The 18,180-nt window shown below is 31.9% G+C and overlaps 1 protein-coding gene across 2 annotated transcripts in view; it reads right to left on the reverse strand.

The window, feature by feature from the left end:
* Nucleotides 1-18,180, reverse strand: part of BRD7 (bromodomain containing 7) — a 47,075-nt gene that overhangs the window by 10,108 nt on the left and 18,787 nt on the right. For both annotated transcript variants that reach the window (XM_051979818.1, XM_051979817.1), the window contains exons 5-9: nt 16,445-16,589; nt 14,010-14,120; nt 9,283-9,467; nt 8,253-8,376; nt 7,607-7,682 (exon numbers count right to left, since the gene is read on the reverse strand). In XM_051979818.1, coding sequence (XP_051835778.1) covers nt 7,607-7,682; nt 8,253-8,376; nt 9,283-9,467; nt 14,010-14,120; nt 16,445-16,589 — 641 coding nt within the window. The remainder of the gene's footprint in view (nt 1-7,606; nt 7,683-8,252; nt 8,377-9,282; nt 9,468-14,009; nt 14,121-16,444; nt 16,590-18,180) is intronic.

Raw genomic sequence — 18,180 nt, forward strand, 5'->3', positions numbered from 1 at the left:
TATAGATGAAGAAATTGAGGCAGAAAGAGGTTAAGTGATTTGCCTTGGTGTCACATAGCTAGTTAAGTGTCTGAGGCCACATAGCTGAACTCAGGTCTTCTGGACTCCAGGTGCTCTTGTCTACTGTGCCATCTAGCTGCTTCTAACCAGGTATTTAAAATTAAGGTGTGTGTATGTTGGGGGGAGGGGGGGAAGGGGGAGATGGGGACAGCTAGGTGGTGCAGTGGATATATTACCAGCCCTGAAATTAGGAGGACCTGAGTTCAAATATGACATCAGATACTCAACACTTCCTAGCTGTGTGACCCTGGGCAAGTCACTTAACCCCAATTGCTTCAGCAAAAAAACAAAAACAAAAAACAAACAAAAAATAAAATTAAGGTGTGGAGAGTAAGTATGATGTAATCAGAAAAATCTGGAGTACTGAATGATAGGAGAAGAACTTTGTTCATGTAACTCCAATACATTCTCTTGATCCTCTCATTTTATATATAATATTATTTAGATCTAAATAGATTAAGGGACTGGCCTGGATCACAAAGCTAGATTGGAAAGCTGGGAAATGAACATCTCCAGATACCTTCCTAGTCCAGGGTGAATAATTTTCTGGACAAGATGACGGCCTGGGTGGTCAAATGACAGTCTTGTTCCATATCATATCGATTCTAGCAAAACCCTGAAATTCATTCCAGACTGAATAATGAATAAGAAAGTCAATGATAAATTATAGGAAACATCTTTTAAACCAGCACTGCATTGAAAGTGATCCATAAGCCTGAGGATCAGAGGAAAGTGGTATGCTAAAAAAATCAGTGCAGAATAAATCTCAGAATGACCAGAAGTGGGTAAGAGACATATGTGGATGGCAAAGCTTTCTTTTTCAGAGGCAGTTAAGGGTGAAGAGCTCCTCAGTTGATAGGGTGGAGGCCTCAGAAGTCCCACTGGCCTCAGCACTGCAATTAAATTTGAGACTGGGACAGCCAAGGTATAGGGTACTTAAGTGATGTCCCTAACACTATCCTGAAAAACCAGAAAACTTCCTAAAGATCCAGCATTCTGAATCTCCAAAAGCCAGAAGGCCTAATTCTAGATGGTGAAGGTTAACTATTGAAACAGAGAGGAGACCAAGCAGAACCAATCATCCCACCCAAAAGTATAGGAGTGAAGAGATGTTGGCCCTTTTGGAAAACTCAATTCAGCAACTAAAGCTGGAGAAAAAGTGAAATAATCACTGAATAATATTGAAAATTACTGCAATTCTAGACAACCTCCAAAAGAAACAGTAACTATCAATTATGAACAGCAACTCAAGGAAAAAATGGATTTTTCAGAAGCACTACATGAATATCCAGAAGCAAGAGATAAAATAAAATAAAAACCTTTGAAAAAAGATCTGAAAGGAGAATAGTTTAGGAAAAAGTGGTAAACTTTGCTTGAAAAATGGATTCCTTGGAAACTAGAATAACAACAAGTCCATGAGAAGAAGCAAACTAATATAAGAATAAAATTTTAAAACTGGGAAAAAAATACTCAGAAGAAAATGTAAGGTAACTGATATATATAAAAAAAAAAAATTTGACCTAGGAAACTCAGCAAAGAGAGAGAATTTAAGAATCAGTGAAAATATGATTCCTTCTTCCAAAAGTCTGGATAGTATATTTCAAGAAATCATAAATGAAAATACTCAAATTTATTAGAACAAGAGGGAAAAGATAGAAAAAAATCCACCAATCACCTTCTGCAAGGAACCCAAAAAAGAAAAGTCCCAGAAGTATTACAGCAAAAATACAAATCTCTGACATCAAAAGAAGAAATATTGGAAGCATCCAGAGAGAAACAGTTTAAGTACCAAGGAACTACAGTTATGATCACACAGAACCTGGAAGCTTCTACAGAAATGAGAAGAGATCTTAGAAATGCAGTATTTCAAAAAGCAAAATATACAGATTTACAATCAAATATAAAGAAATTTTTAAAATATTCTGAGTAGAAAAGAGAAATTCAAGTAGTTACATCTCAGTGGAAACATCTGTTAAATCCCAACCATCTATATTCAGATTTGAGTCTTCTAACTTTATGATCTGTAATTTGATTTCCTAAGTGGACCACCTGATCATACAAAGAAGTCTTCATCTTGTAGCATTTTGCAGTCTATTTCCTACTATAAATTGCTAAATCAGTTTTCTGTTAGAATTCAGCTTTCACTGAGTTTTAAGTAGTCAATTTTTATCAAACTAATCACCTTTTATACATTGGCAATCAGGGCCTATGACGTGAGCCTAGGCTGTAAACAACTTGAGGAAAAGGACTATATAATATTATAGTTCTTCCAATGTAAAGGTTTTTGAGCATAGGAAGAAACTTCAAAAATATTTTCTAAATGATTGAAAGCAAACCAGAGTGAAAACCTTGTGATCCCTTCCCTTTCACCCTGTCCTAAAACAGATCTAACTATACTACCTTAACCTTAGTATAGTGTTTTTACATATGTGGCATTTTCTCTTAAAGCGCATGATATTAGCTACTCTTTTTGAAACATGATTTACTTCTTACAGATAGATTTAGATAAAAACTTTATTTTGAGTAATTCTTCTTTCTCTCTCTCTCTTTTTTTTTTTTTTTGCTAAGGCAATTGGGATTAAGTGACTTGTCCACACAAAGCTAGGAAATGTTAAAGTGTCTGAGGCCAGATTTGAACTCAGGTTCTTCTGACTTCAGGGCTGATGCTCTAGCCACAGTGCTACCTAGGTACCCCTATTTTGAGTAATTCTTATCCAAAAGGAATCTGGGGGGAAAATGAATTTTTGCATTGAAAAAAGCATTTTTTATTTTTATTTTATACTTAATGGCAATCTGCATAAAAATTCACAAAAAGTTATTTCCTCAATTATTCTCTTGAGTATAACAAAGATTGAAATAAATTAAATTTTAACATCACTTCAAGATAGTTCTGTAGTGTTTCTTGTGCCAGCATTGCCTCATTAGGCATGTTTAATAAGTTTCCAGGGGACATATTTAGGTGAAATCATATATTTCCTTCATATTTCTAAATACAACAATGCAAAATTATTTATTCAAAAGATATGTTTTGAAGTGACAATCCCTTACATCAAATTCCTTAAATGATTTCATATAGATGTTTTCTTTAAAATAATACCAATTTATCTCACAGAACCCAATTTAAGACACTCAATTCTAGACTGAGGAGAGGCCTCAGAGATCACTAGAGATCATTAGAATAACAACAGGTGGCATTTATATAATTCTTTAGTTTACAGTGTATTTTATAATTCATTTGATATTTACAACAACCTGTGAGATAGATGCTATTACTGTCCCTATTTTAGGGATGAGGAAATTGAGGCTGAGAGATTGTCAAGATCATATGGGCTAATGTATGAACACATTGAAATTCAAGATCTCACGACTTCAAGTTCAACACCCCAATTTACTATTCACTGTACCAGATAACTTCCACAGGAAAAAAAGGTCCAGATGGGCTAAATGAATTACTTAAGGTCACTCAGCCAGTTATGAGCAAATCAGGGATTAGAAAATTCACTCAAATCTCTTTGTACTCTATGACCATATTCCACTCAAAGAATGTCGTCTATGTAAATATAAGACATAAAGTGGGAAAAGAAAGCCTTGGGAAGAGATAAATTGCCTAAATTTGGAACTATGCTCAAAAAGTTATCAAACTGTGCATACCCTTTGATCCAGCAGTGTTGCTACTGGGCTTATACCCCAAAGAGATACTAAAGAAGGGAAAGGGACCTGTATGTGCCAAAATGTTTGTGGCAGCCCTGTTTGTAGTGGCTAGAAGCTAGAAAATGAATGGATGCCCATCAATTGGAGAATGGTTGAGTAAATTGTGGTATATGAACGTTATGGAATATTATTGTTCTGTAAGGAATGACCAGGAGGATGAATACAGAGAGGATTGGCGAGACTTACATGAACTGATGCTGAGTGAAATGAGCAGAACCAGGAGATCATATATACCTCAACAATGATACTGTTTGAGGATGTATTCTGATGGAAGTGGATCTCTTCGATAAAGAGAGCTAATTCAGTTTCAATTGATCAAAGATGGACAGAAGCAGCTACACCCAAAGAAAGAACACTGGGAAATGAATATAAACTGCTTGCATTTTTGTTTTTCTTCCCAGGTTATTTATACCTTCTGAATTCAATTCTCCCTGTGCAACAAGAAAATTGTTCGGTTCTGCACACATATATTGTATCTAGGATATACTGTAACCTATTCAACATATAAAGGACTGCTTGCCATCTGGGGGAGGGGGTGGAGGGAGGGTGGGGAAAAATCGGAACAGAAGTGAATGCAAGGGATAATGCTGTAAAAAATTACCCTGGCATGGGTTCTATCAATAAAAAGTTATTAAAAACAAAACAAACAAATAAATAAATAAAGAAAGAAAGAATAAAAATTCTTTCAAGAAAAAAAAAAAAGAGAGATAAATTGTCTAGACGTCAAAGATAGATCACTTTCTCAGATAAGAGATGAAAAGACTTTAACAGCATAGTAAGTAAAAATTTGTATCTAATATAAGTCTTACCTGGAACAATGAATTATATTTTAGCAATGTAATGTGAACCAGAACTTTATAATTGCAAAAGTACTTTTATAGCATAGATGTTAACTCCAAATATCTATTTTATTACTTTAAAATAATTTAAATTTGAGATTTTTCATATTTTATATTAAAAGATGTGATGAGGACATTCAAAAAGGTTACTGATATCAACTCCTTATGCACTGCATGATATCCTTTGACCTAATAATACCACTATAATGCATGAATAATTCCAAGAGAGATTTAAAAAAAAAAAAAAAAAAGGAAAAACCTGTATGTACAAAAATATTTATAGCAGCTCTTTTCTCAGGGCAAAGAATTTGAAACTGAAGAGATGCCCATCATATGGGGAATGGCCAAATAAATCATAGTAAGTGATTATGATGGAATACTATTGTTCTATAAGAAAGGATGAGCAGGATGCTCTTTGGAAAACCTGGGGGCAGGTAGGTGGTGCAGTGGATAGAGCACCAGCCCTGAAGTCAGGAGGACCTGAGTTCAAATTTGACCTCAGATATTTAATACTTTCTAGTTGTGTGACCCTGGGCAAGTCACTTAACCCCAATTGCCTCAGGAAAAAGGAAAAAGGAAAAAAAAGAAAAAGAAAAACCTGGAATGCTTTCCATGAACTTGTGCCAAATGAAATGTACTATGTGTAATGTAATATCAATGTTGCAGGATGATCAGCTGTGAATAACTTTGCTATTTATAAAATGATCCAAGAATATTCTGAAAGTTTTATTATGAAAAATGTTATCCATACTCAGAGAAAAAAACTGCTTGTATTTGAATATATGAAGCATACTTTAAAAAAAAGAAACTATTTTTAAAGTTTTTTTTTTCTTAGGAGGATGGGGTGGACATTTCTGTTTTCTTTCACAACATGACTTATGGAAATAGTTTGCATAACTTCACATGTGTCTTTTCAATGTGGAGGAAGGGAGAGAATCTTGAGCTCAAAAGTTTTAAAAACAAATATAAAAAAATTGCTTTACATGTAACTGAAAAAATAATATGTGTGTACACACACACACTCCCCCCCCCCACACCACTGCATGGATACACACACACACATACACACACACACACACACACACACACACAAGATAGTACCATATGACAGACACTATTGATGATACTGAATGATAATATATCCTGGAGACCCTAACCACTGATTTAACTTTTGATTTTGAGGGGGGAAGAAAATGAACAAAAAACTCTCTGCTATGAAAAACTGGAAAAAAATTTCTTACATCCAAGGTTTTTGATAAAGGCCTCATTTCTAAAATATATAGAGAATTGACTCAAATTTACAAGGAATTCCCCAATTGATAAATGGTCAAAGGATATGAACAATTTTCAGACAAAAAAAATTAAAGCCATTTCTAGTCACATGAGAAAATGCTCTAAATCACTATTGATTAGAGAAATGCAAATTAAGACATTTCTGAGATACTATTTCACACCTCTTGACTGGCTAAGTTAACAGGAAAAGATAATGATAAATATTGGAAGGGATGTGGGAAAACTGGGACATACATTGTTGGTAGAGTTGTGAACTGATCCAACCATTCTGGAGAGCAATTTAGAACTATGCCTAAAAGGCTATCAAATTGTACATGCCCTTTGATCCAGCAGTGTTTCTACTGGATCTGCATCCCATAAGATCATAAAAAAAAGGAAAAGCGTCTATATGTGTGAAATTCGTAGCAGCCCTTTTTGTAGTAGCAAGCAACTGGAAACTGAGTGAATGCCCATAAGTTGGGAAACAGCTGAATATAAGCTATGGGATGAATGCAATGGAACATTACTGCTATCTAAGAAGTCATCAGCAGGATGATTTCAGAAAGGCCTGAACAAGACTTATACAAACTGATGCTAAAGAAAATGAATAGAACCAAGAGAATATTGTACACAGCAACAGCAAGATTATGTGATGATCAAGTGGCAATTCCAATAGTCTTGTGATAGAGACAGACTTCTGCACCAAGAGAGAAGACTATGGGACTTGAATGTGGATTACAATATAGTATTTTCACTTTTTTTGTTGTTTGCTTGTTTGCCTTTTTTCCTTTCTCATTTTTTCCCCTTTTGATTGATTTTTCTTGTGCTGTATGATAAATGTGGATATGTGTTTAGAAGAATTTTTAATTTTTAATGTTTAATCTACATTGGATTACTTGTTGTCTAGGAGAGGTGGGAGTGGGGAGAAAGAAAAATTTGGAATACAAGGTTTTGCAAGTGTACTTATTGAAAACTATCTTTGCATGTATTTTGAAAAATAAAAATCTTTTATTATATATAAAAATATCAACTCTCTGCTATGATGAATATTCATCAGACCCCTAAAAGAAATATATAATTTAATTTTCTCTTCAGTGTCTTAGTTATAAAATCAATGGCATAGTCCTCAAAATAAATTCAATCTCAAGCTTTAAAAAAAAAAAAAAATAAAATAAAATTTTGATTCTTAAAAATGTACTAATCCTATAAGTATATCATGGATGGTGGGGTATTTCCTTTTAGCCTTAGTCTGGAGACAAAAAGTGAATTTCTGATTATTTAGAAAAGGCACTACTTCTTATCACTTTAAATTTTCTGATAATTTGTGTAAAATACATGAAAGCAATACTTTTAATTTAAATAATTTGTTCTTAGAATTAAAAACTTTAGAAATACTTCTTGAAATAAATGGAAATGATCATGAGGTAATTTTAAACTATGGTTGGGAATCATGACTAAGACATACACTAAGTGTCCAAAGAGCTTATTTACTTTTTAAATGAGTATCAATCTTTTATACCTACTTATTTTAAGTTTAAATGGAAATTAAGCTAGCAATCATTAGCAAATCTTTAGTAGATGATACACGGCTAGCTAAGCTTTTTAGAGATAAAATGCTGATTCTGACACTATCTGGAAGAAACACTAACCTATACTAATGACCTGCATGGATTTCAGAATAGATCATCAGGTTTTTAGCTTGTTTTTCTGTGTGAAAGACATACCTCCTGCAATAGGGTCCACAGGATTAAGAAGTCCTAATGTTGTGGTTCCATCTGGCTTTCTTCTTTCAAACTCACACTAAAATGAAATAAAACATTGAGAGGAAGGATTAAACTGTTTTATAATGTACTCTGGGGATTTCAGACATATGACATAAAGCAGGAGAAAGCTTGGCTTTAGCTTTACTAAAAATAATGTTATGACAATTAGTTAACATGAACATCAATTAAAGTTCCATGTCTACATATACAATGGTAAAGGGGAATATGCTAATGATGTGGTGAAAAATCACATATTTTAAGTATTTCACTTTAAAATCCATTATCATCAAACAACATGATTTACAAAGAAAAAAAGATTAGCATTGTCATAAAAAATAGTTTTATTTTAGAACATTTTAACAAATAAAACAATTCACTAAAATTTAACAATAAAACAGGTTATTTTATATACAAATGTATTATTAGTAATTTTTTTGAGTTTTTTTTTGTTGTTGTTGTTGTTAGTGACAAACCACATTTGGAAAGAATGAATAAAATCTACGGAATTAAGATACTCAAAGTTTAAAAATAAAATGAACACAAAATAATGAGAATTAATAAGAATGAAGGAGCAAGCAAGAAAAAAAGGCAGGAAAATATTAATCACCTGACTATTTATAAGTCTTCTGGTCAACTTTCCTCCAGATTCTTTAACAATGCGGTCAATTTGTTCTTGTTCCCTTTCTAAGTTATTGCTTTTAAGTTTATCTTCAAGTATATCTTTGTCTTTCCTGAAAATACATATTAAATCCAAGTTAAGAAAGAGAAATGAATAGAAAAAGTATTTCAATGAATTCCAAATATATGTACAAGCATAATGGAGAAATGTGCCCTATTGGTGCCAACTGAAAATTTCTCTATGATTTGGTAAAAAGCTCCTAACCACTGCATAAATATCAGAAATTAAAACTCAATATATAATTAAATTTTCTCTTCAGTGTCCTCAGTTATAAAATCAATGGCATAGTCCTCAAAATGAATTCAATCTCAAGCTTTAAAAAAACAAAACAAAATAAAATTTTGGTTCTTAAAAATGTACTAATCTTATAAGTATACCGCAGATGGTGGGTTTTTTCCTTTTAGCCAGGAAGGACTCATGTTCACTTTCATTACAGCTACATTTGGTAGATAATAATCCTATGTGCAATGAAGTGAATCTTTTATATATTCCTTTTGCAAATAATCAAAGTAAATTAAATGGGAGAAACATGGTTGGGGTGAAGACAGGAGTGATTTCCACAAATATTTCACTATTCTTTGATTTAAGAAATGCTATACCAATACTTGGGTTTATTCATGATTCCATTTAAATAAACCACAAAGAGGTAAAACTTAAAGGAAAAAACAACCTGGCAATGTTGTGTTATTAACATGTCTTAACTACCTTAATAAGAAAATCTATTTGAAATGGCTTTGTAAATTGAGTTTGGACAATCATATGCTACTACTTCCTATGAGGATGAGGAAAAAGGAAGGGAAGGGATGAGAGTAACATATTATTAATTCAGACTTTCTTGATGTACATCATACATACTCCCTTGTCTGATAGCAGAAACAATGATCATGCCTTAACTTCCCTTAGTTACAGTCAGTAAGGTCTGGTTTTTTTCCTATAATAATTTAAGGAGGTGCTTTACTTTTTATTTTCCTTATTTGGACTTTTGAAAACTTTAATATCACTGTCCAAAGAATCATCTTTATCTTTTAGCAGATAGCCATTGTCTTCCCCACTCTGCTGTATTTCCATTTTGTCTTTCTGCTTCCGAGTCTTCTGCAAGTCAGCCATGAAGTCTATACTCTGTTTCAAGCTCTGAATTCTTTCCTAAAAAAACCAAAAAATATAAAAAAAATACATACATATATACGTACATATACACATACAAACATACATTAGGCAATATTATTAGTGTTTTTTTTTAAACTCTCAATTAAGTAAACTTTTCCAAAGAGAGACTACAAATGAAACATTTTGGAACTATTTAGCATGATGTCAATTAGGGAAGATAACACTAATAATCAAAAAATTAAAAACAGAACATAATTATACTAAGAACCATTCTATTTAGAAACCCTGGCAATACAGTCCAGTGCTGCAGAGAAAAAAAAAAATCAAATTATAAGTTTTTGTGTGTTCTTCTCTGAAAGACTTGAACCCAGTAAATTGATAAAAGAAAAACATTTTGAGCAATTATTTTTTATTTTTCTTTGACAAAGTCAGAATATTTGTGTTAAAAAAAAAAAAAAAGCAGGAATTAAATGTAATTTCCAGGACTATAATTAAAACAATCTGTCAAATCTTATCTAATAGATCAAAATGTTATCTTTATTACCATACAAAGTTCTGCTATTTAAGAATCATCAATTATATATTAATTCTAAGATACTGAGAAAACCATCATATTCAATCAATATAGGGATCTGAAGACTTGGTAGTTTTTTCTTTGTGAAAAAACATAATTTCAGGATTATAAAAGACTGAAGTTACATTTTCTGCTTCATAAAAAGCTTTATAGCTTTCATAGAAAGCTAAATTTTGCTTAAACTGTCCAAAGAAGTTCTCTGATCCTATTTTATGAATTTTATTTTCAAATGTCAACTGCGGCAATTATTTCTGTCACTTTTCTGGGGCAAATCCTAGAAAGAAAATTTAGCTCCTCCCAGGCATCCATACATGGTCATGTAACCTACACCATTATTTCTAGTAGCAGCTACCAATATGGAGGTGCTAATATAGAGATTAGATACTGAATGAAAAACAGGGATATTAGAGATCACTTTAGGGATGAGGATACTGAAACCTTCAGGAAGTTGAAAAACTGGAGTAGCTAGGTGGCGCAGTAGATAGAGCACCAGCCCTGAAGTCAGGAGGACCTGAGTTCAAATCTGACCTCAGACACTTAACACTTGCTAGCTGTGTGATGCTGGGCAGGCCACTTATAACCCCAAGTAGTTGCAAAACTTGTTCAAAGTTTTGTTGCTAGTCACTGGCATACAGATATGACCAGAACCCTAACTTCCTGATTCTAAGTATCCTTTCTCCTATACCATGCTGAATGCCAATGTAAAAATGATAAAAAGCTAATTCACAAAAGTTTCAGATTGGGGAACCCCAAAACATTACTGTTAAAAATCAGTGGAGCCCACATGATGATAATTTCCAGTATTTTTTGCACACACATACAAAAACTTTCACGTTCAATTTTTATTATATTTTGGACATAATAAAGGATTGAGTGTGGAGTTAAAAGAGCTCAGATTAAGTCCCATCTCTAATCCATAGTTTTGTATGCCCTGTGCATTTTCTGGACAACAAACTGCAGAGTAGTTTACTTGCACTGGTAAAGGGGTCTTCCTTTTAGCAGTTCTAGTCCCCAAAACATAAGTGTGGTTTTGTGTGTGCATACCAAGAAAAATTATTCAATTTAGCAAATATTTTGCTAACTGAAAAGTTCAGTTTTCTCCTGACGTCCCCCCAAATTCTAGTAACTAGACTACTAATTCTCTCCCTGTCTCTTCCTATGCCTGTCTGTCTGTCTGTCTCTCTCACACACACACATACACACACACTACACACCCCTACCCCTTTATCCAAGCATTTAGTTAGGAGACAATCATCACTATCTATATACTCATCATTCAGATATGAAGATGGTTCTAATAGCACCTGTGTGCAGATATGCCTGGAAAGGCAGAGATTTGACAAGTCTGTTCATAACAAATACAGAAGAAAAGTTATCAATTTTCTGGAAAACATTTTCATAAAAAATTAGAGCTATAAGGGAATTAAATATCTTCTTGTTGAATCTACTTATTTCACTGATAAGTAAACTAATTAGGGTTGAGCGGGGCAAATGTTTTGTCTAATATTGTAGCAAATTAATGATAAACTGGAACTAGAATTAAAATCGCCTGGTTTCTGGTCTAAAATGTTTTCATGAAAGAATATGCTATGTGCTGTCAGAGTTACTGCTACAAGAAGAGTTAATTCAGGAGAACTGAAATAAAAGTCTGAATATCACTTGCAATAATCCCTCCCATTTAGGGTGGAGGGAACAGGAAACTATAGCACAGGATGGGTAGGGCTCCTCAACAGGAAAAGATCTAGAGAAAAAAAGATGACAAATAAGAAAAAGAGAAAACAGAATAGAAAGGGTGTCTCTGTATTTTGTCTTTTTTATAAGATCTAAATGAAAGTAGAATCTTCTTTAGAATTTAATTGTATTTTTAGAAATTCTTATCAAATAGAAAATTTATAATCAAAGTTGTTTGAAAGTTTGTAATTTGTTTCATGTTATCTTTGTAAAGAAACTAAAGTCCTTCACTGTAGTACAAATAATTTGTAGTCAAAGGCTATTAACTGTTATATTCATTTTGATTTCAGATTTTAAAATCAGTGCCATAATTCATAAGACATTTATAGCTTTCCAATCTGTACTGAATTTGGGGATTTTCCTAAAGACACTGAAATAAATATTTCTCATTTTCTCTTCCAAAGCAAATCATCTTAGGGAAGGAAAACTAGCTTACATTCATTCTCCACACTTTTAGAAAAGGGCAGGATCTGATGCTGTCTAAATATTAGCAAGGCAAGAATAATTGTCTGTCTAAATGTTTTCTTTTACCAGTTTACTGGGTTCAAGAATCTTTCAGAGGAGGACATGTTGACACAAAATTTCATAGCTGCATACCTTAGTGTTTTTCCTAGTTGAAACAATAATTGATCACTACACAATTTATGTAAATCAGAAAATCATGAACTTTTTGTCTACACATATCAAAAACTTACTGCTATTATTCTTTAAGTTCCTGAATTTTAAAACTCAAAAGTAATTTTTGATTCCTTCTTTTTTGGTCATCACCTATTTCTTTTCATATCTATTCACTCTGGTTGATTTTTTTCCTTCCAAAGTCTTATAATTGTTTCTTTCTAGGCAATGTGGATAGTGTGGAAAATAACTGTTTGAAATTAAGAGGAACTGAATTTGAATCTCACCTCTATTATTTATTTGAGAGACCTTGAATAAGTGATTTAGCCCTTTGGGAATTCATTTTCCCCTATCTGTAAAACAATGGGGTTGAATTAGATCTCTAAAATCCCTTTTTTCCAAAATTTACTGCTTTGGTTGCTATTCTCATGATGTCATATATGAATTACAAGAACAGTTTCCCTTTCTAATTGTTCTACTCATCTGAAGTCTCTAATTCAACTTATTCTATATGCCAGAAAAATCTTCCATAAATAGTTTCCGATGTCAATCCCTGCTGACACACAAAATACTTTGCCTGCCTTGTCAAAATCACATTCTCAGACTAACATTCATGGTTCTTTTATTAAGTCCTTTTGATATTTCCAACTAAGCAAAACTCTAATACTTTCTGCAGCACTTGCTATTTCTTTTATAGACACCTTTCCCATATTGCCACCATTCAGAATTTCCTTCCCTCTCCTTTCCAATAACAAATATTTATTAAACATCTATTGTTTTAAAATACTATACTCAACACTAAGGGATGGTGATATAAAATTTATATAAGATGCATTTTCTAGCCTCAGTGAGCCCAAAATCTGTTATGTGGACAAGACATTAAAAGACATTTGTAATGCCTAATATTACATAAATGAATTAGAGTTACAAAATAAAATTATTCCTCTTCAAGGTCAAACGCAAAATTCCCCATCTTTTGTGTCTTTTTCTTTGTCCTTTTAAAAATGTTAATATTTATTGCTGAATGCACTGTTTGCATCACTGAATGTAGCTCAATTTGTATCAGGAGTTTGATTTTCTGGTCTAGTTTTCTTTGTGATTACTCATCAGTTATTTTAAATGTATATTTCTTCCAGCTACACTCTTAAATTTTTGAGTGTTAGCCACTGCATCTAATTCCTACATAGCATTCCCTTTGCATGTCATGCATATAGTATTAATATTACATTAGACACTTGGAATACTTTTATCATAAAGAAAATTATATTGCTAAAGACCTCATACACGATCAGATTAATCTTTTCCTAGAATTTGATATTACTTCTTTTAGAATACTGTCCAGAATAAATAGAAGTGCTACAAGCATCTCCAAGAAAGTTATAACATAAACTTTAGAATTGAGAGACCCCTGAGCATATCTAACCCTACCTTTCAAAAGATTTAAATGTACCAATTACAAATATTTATTTTACTTTTCTCTCTCTCTCTCTCTCTTCAACATCATATCTTTTTAGAAGATGTCTCTTCTTTAATGTTTTCTATTATAAAAATGATGTAACTCTGAAGTAAATTCAGAGCTTTTCTAGGAATATTCATTTTGCTTTAAGCACAAAGATAACAATTTCATTTTCATCACTTATAACAAGGGCTTTCTTTACCTGGCTAAGAATTTTCATTCCTGAGTGCAACAGCTTCTTTGCAGCTTTATAATAAATGGTCTCCGGTTTATTGTAAATCATGGCATTGCTACACATCAGTTTGAAATTATCCTGTGGAAAGAAGTTTAAGGGGGAAAATGTACAAAGAATACTTTTAAATTATATGATCTGCTCAAACTCATTAAAAAACACATTTCAATCCCTTCTCCTTTGCACTATGAAAAAATAATCCTCTCATTTCTTTCACTGTTCATTAATGATACTCTCACAAAGGAAATTAAAGTGTTGAAGTATTGATTGACAAATGAAGAGATGAAATTTGAAAAATAATTTAAACACATCACAAAATTATTTTTTTCAGAAGACTAGCCACCTGTAAAATCTAGAAAGAACATTTTTAGGAATCAAATGTCAAGAAGTAGATTCCTTCTACTCTCCACCAAATAGTCTTAAGAGGTCAAAAGAGAATTTTTTTTGCTTCTCAGAAAAATCTTTGTTGAAAGGAAATTACAAATTATTTTGGGAAATGATTTTTTGACATAATGAACATTTTTACTTAATAGTCATATCTGATTCTTTTTTTTTTTTTTTTTGGATTTGAGAGCTATATAGGTTGAATTTTAGAAAAAGCTTTTCAATGTAAAATAAACCATACAATTATAAGTTACCACAGAAAACATTACTACCTAGATTATTTAAAATTATTATTTCCAAAGTACATATACTAGAACTCTCGTGACATTTTTGTACAATCAGGCACATTTCACTTGTGTGAATATGAAAAAAAATCATGTCAAGCTATAATTAAAATATCTCAAACACTTTGAGAGTTAATGATAACACAGATGAAAGTTATGAACAGTTAAGAAGAATTACAGTTCTATTTTAAACCACAATGAAAATTGGAAACAAGACAGGAATCTCAACATTGAGTGTTATATTAAAACTTTAAAAAAAGCCCCAAAACACATGGAATCCTCAAAATCTATTCAAGTTTAAAATGGAGACATGTTACAGTTGATTCTAGATATTCCTTGATAGTCTGCCATTTTGTTATAGGTAGAAGTAAGCTTTAAAATATAGGAGGAAGGGCAAGTATTGAAGGGACTTAAAAAAACTGAATCATAGGCAGACAAAATTGACTATGGATTTACACAGTATATATAACTTTCATTAGCAACAAAGTACTCAGCTAGATTATAGGTTTGACAAAGTATAACAATTGTGTCTAAAGTATCTAGGTGGTAAACCTACAGTAAATAGAAGTCTAATCTAGTCTAGTCTAGCTAGAAGACCTTTGTTCAAATTTAACCTTAAACTTCACCAGCTGTAAGACCCTAGTTTAAATTACTTAACCTTTGTTTGCCTAAGATTCCTCAATTATTAAGTGGAAATTAACAACAGTACTTTTCTTTCAGGGTTGTTCTGAGTCCTGGAACCAGGAAGACCTGAACTCTAATGTGACTTCATACACTTACTAAGCTTTATGAGCCTGGGCAAGTCACTTTACCCTCTTTGTCTCAGTTTCTTCATTTGTAGAATGAGCTAGAGAAGGAAATGGTAAACCATTCCAGTATCTTTGTCAGGAAAATCCCAAATGGAGTCATAAAGAGTCAGCCACAAGGGAGTAACAACTACAAATATGGGAATTTGTTTTGTTGAACTGAGGAGCTATGTATTATTGACAATTTTAATTTTAGGCTTGTTTTATTTGCTGAAGGAAGAGACAGTGGAAAGAACATTTTAATTAAAAAATGTTAATTTAAAAAGTTAAAATATATATTTTTAAAATGTTGCCTTCTGTTTTTCTTTTCTCCTAACCAAATGTACAGCACAAAAGTCATTAAAAACACGATTAAAATATGCAAAATACTCCCCAAAAGGGTGCATGGACAGAGCAATATGAAAAAATATAATCAAGTTATTTCCTTATATTTGTGGTCAGACCAATTTGTTTTCTGCTTACTTATGGAAACATGCATGTTATCTTAAATGATTTTAAAAGAAAAAGAATACTGATTTTAATTAAATTTCCATCTGAACTACAAGTTTGTTTTGATCTGAAAATAAAATTTTAATATTTTTTCATCTCAAAGATTGGGAAACAACATTTTAAAAAACATTTATGAAAGTCATGTAAAATTTTATTCTAAAAAAGCTACATATGGTGTACTTTATCTGGTGTTCTATCACAGAGTAAACTGAGTTTCTTAAACAGAAAATACTGTCTTTGAAATTTTTTTTTAAGTAGTTCTCTGCATAATAAAAAGTTAATAGGAAATATCCTGGATACCAGACATGCTGATTTCTACCAAGCTTTAGTGTTTAGAGAATCTAAAAGTTTGACTCTGGACTGAATAAAGATGTCAAGAGTTTTATCTTGTATCATAGGTTAGTCTCTTTCCCCACAGAAAACACAAATAAATTATAACTACCTTCAATTCTTCTATGGATTGGTAGTCATTGTTCTTGATCTTTTCTTTCATAGTACTAAAATCCATTGGGTGTTTAATGATCATAGAGTAGCCAGGAGCAATAAAATCAGTCACAGGAAATGAAAAGAAAGCACTTGGGTCCTTTCTGTGAAGACATGAAAGAGACAGTCTTATTTTTCATTTCTACTGCAAAAGGTTCTACTGGTCCAGAAGAAATAGCTTTTCCTAGCTGAAAAAAAATCATAGTAAGGCAAGAACTGTTTCTTACTTAAAAATGAAATAAAGGTGCTACAGGACTAGTTAATTTATTGCTTAATGACAGTATTCCAATGTTTTACAAATATGAAACAGAGAATTTTTCTTCTAAGTATGCAGACTACTTAATTTATTATCCCTCTACTTAGGAATAAGGGAAATAAATAAAATTGGTCACCTAGCTGATGATCAATATATATTATTCAAAGATGGAAAAAACAGCAGAAGTGATAAACAATAATACACAACTATATTCATTTCCCTAAAGGAGCCATTTACCATATGATAAAGCCACCTCTACCAGATTTATTTCTAAAAATTAGTATAGGTGGGAACATAGATTATGTCATATAAAGTAACAAGCTTAGCATAAAAATGAATATTACTCTTCAACATAGTTAATGTGAATCACTATATATTTTTAGAGCTCCCTTCAGAACTAGTTTGAGTTATGCAAGGAAACAAATTTTACCACTTTAGCATCATATCTCATTTTTGATCAAAAGATGAAATTTTAACCACTGAGATTCAAAACAATGTGCTGTATACAAACTCTGAAGGGAATTCTACAAAGAAATATTTCTAAATAGGTTTTAAACAATGGTATGATAACTTTGAAAGGGACATTTTTGAATGTAAAAATTTAGGTATGCTTGTTTAAACTAAGTTATCTAGCTATAGTAACTATGAAGTATGCCATATTTCTACTCTTTGGGTAATAAAAGATATTGATTTTAGTCTTTTTATATAGTAGGTTGGAAAATCAGACTTTTTTTTTTTTTTTTTGGATTTCATGACAATGCTGAATTTGAATATTTAGTACCAGGGACTTTCTCCTGGGAATTTCTTTGTGATGGACATTGTGGTAAATGCAGGATAATCACAGAGAAAAGCTAGGTATAAGATTAATTTAAAATTCATTCTTTAACCTAAATGGGACTATCATCTTTCTGCAAGTGGTCAACATAATTTCAAAATATAATTCTAGAAGAAAGAACCAAACAAAATTTGTGAGTACAAATTTTGAATAAGGTTTTTTTTTTTTTTTTTTTTTAAATATAAGTAACAAGAATCAGTGTTTGGATTAAAAATAAAAATACCTGGGTTCATCCAATTCAATCTCTTAAAACAGGACACATTATTTCTTCTTTTAGTAGGATGATGTTGAAACTATTTTATGTGACCAACAATGAAAATGTTGGCCAAGACTAAAATTCAAGACTAAGAAGGAAGCCTGCTATCTATGTTATGCATGATTATTTGCTTTTTCCAGAATTTAGTCTGTATGTAGTTAATATTCACAAAAGACTCATGATGTGCTGGCATTATAAAAATATACAAAAGATATCTCCCCTATTTATTAATGATAAAAGCACAAATACAAACACACACACACGCCACACACGTATATATTATTAATTCCTGGTTTTAAGTTTTAACATTATTAAAATATTTTAGATCAAAGAAAAAATTGCCATTAA

Source organism: Antechinus flavipes, chromosome 2, assembly GCF_016432865.1.
Source record: "Antechinus flavipes isolate AdamAnt ecotype Samford, QLD, Australia chromosome 2, AdamAnt_v2, whole genome shotgun sequence".
Lineage (NCBI taxonomy): Eukaryota > Metazoa > Chordata > Mammalia > Dasyuromorphia > Dasyuridae > Antechinus > Antechinus flavipes.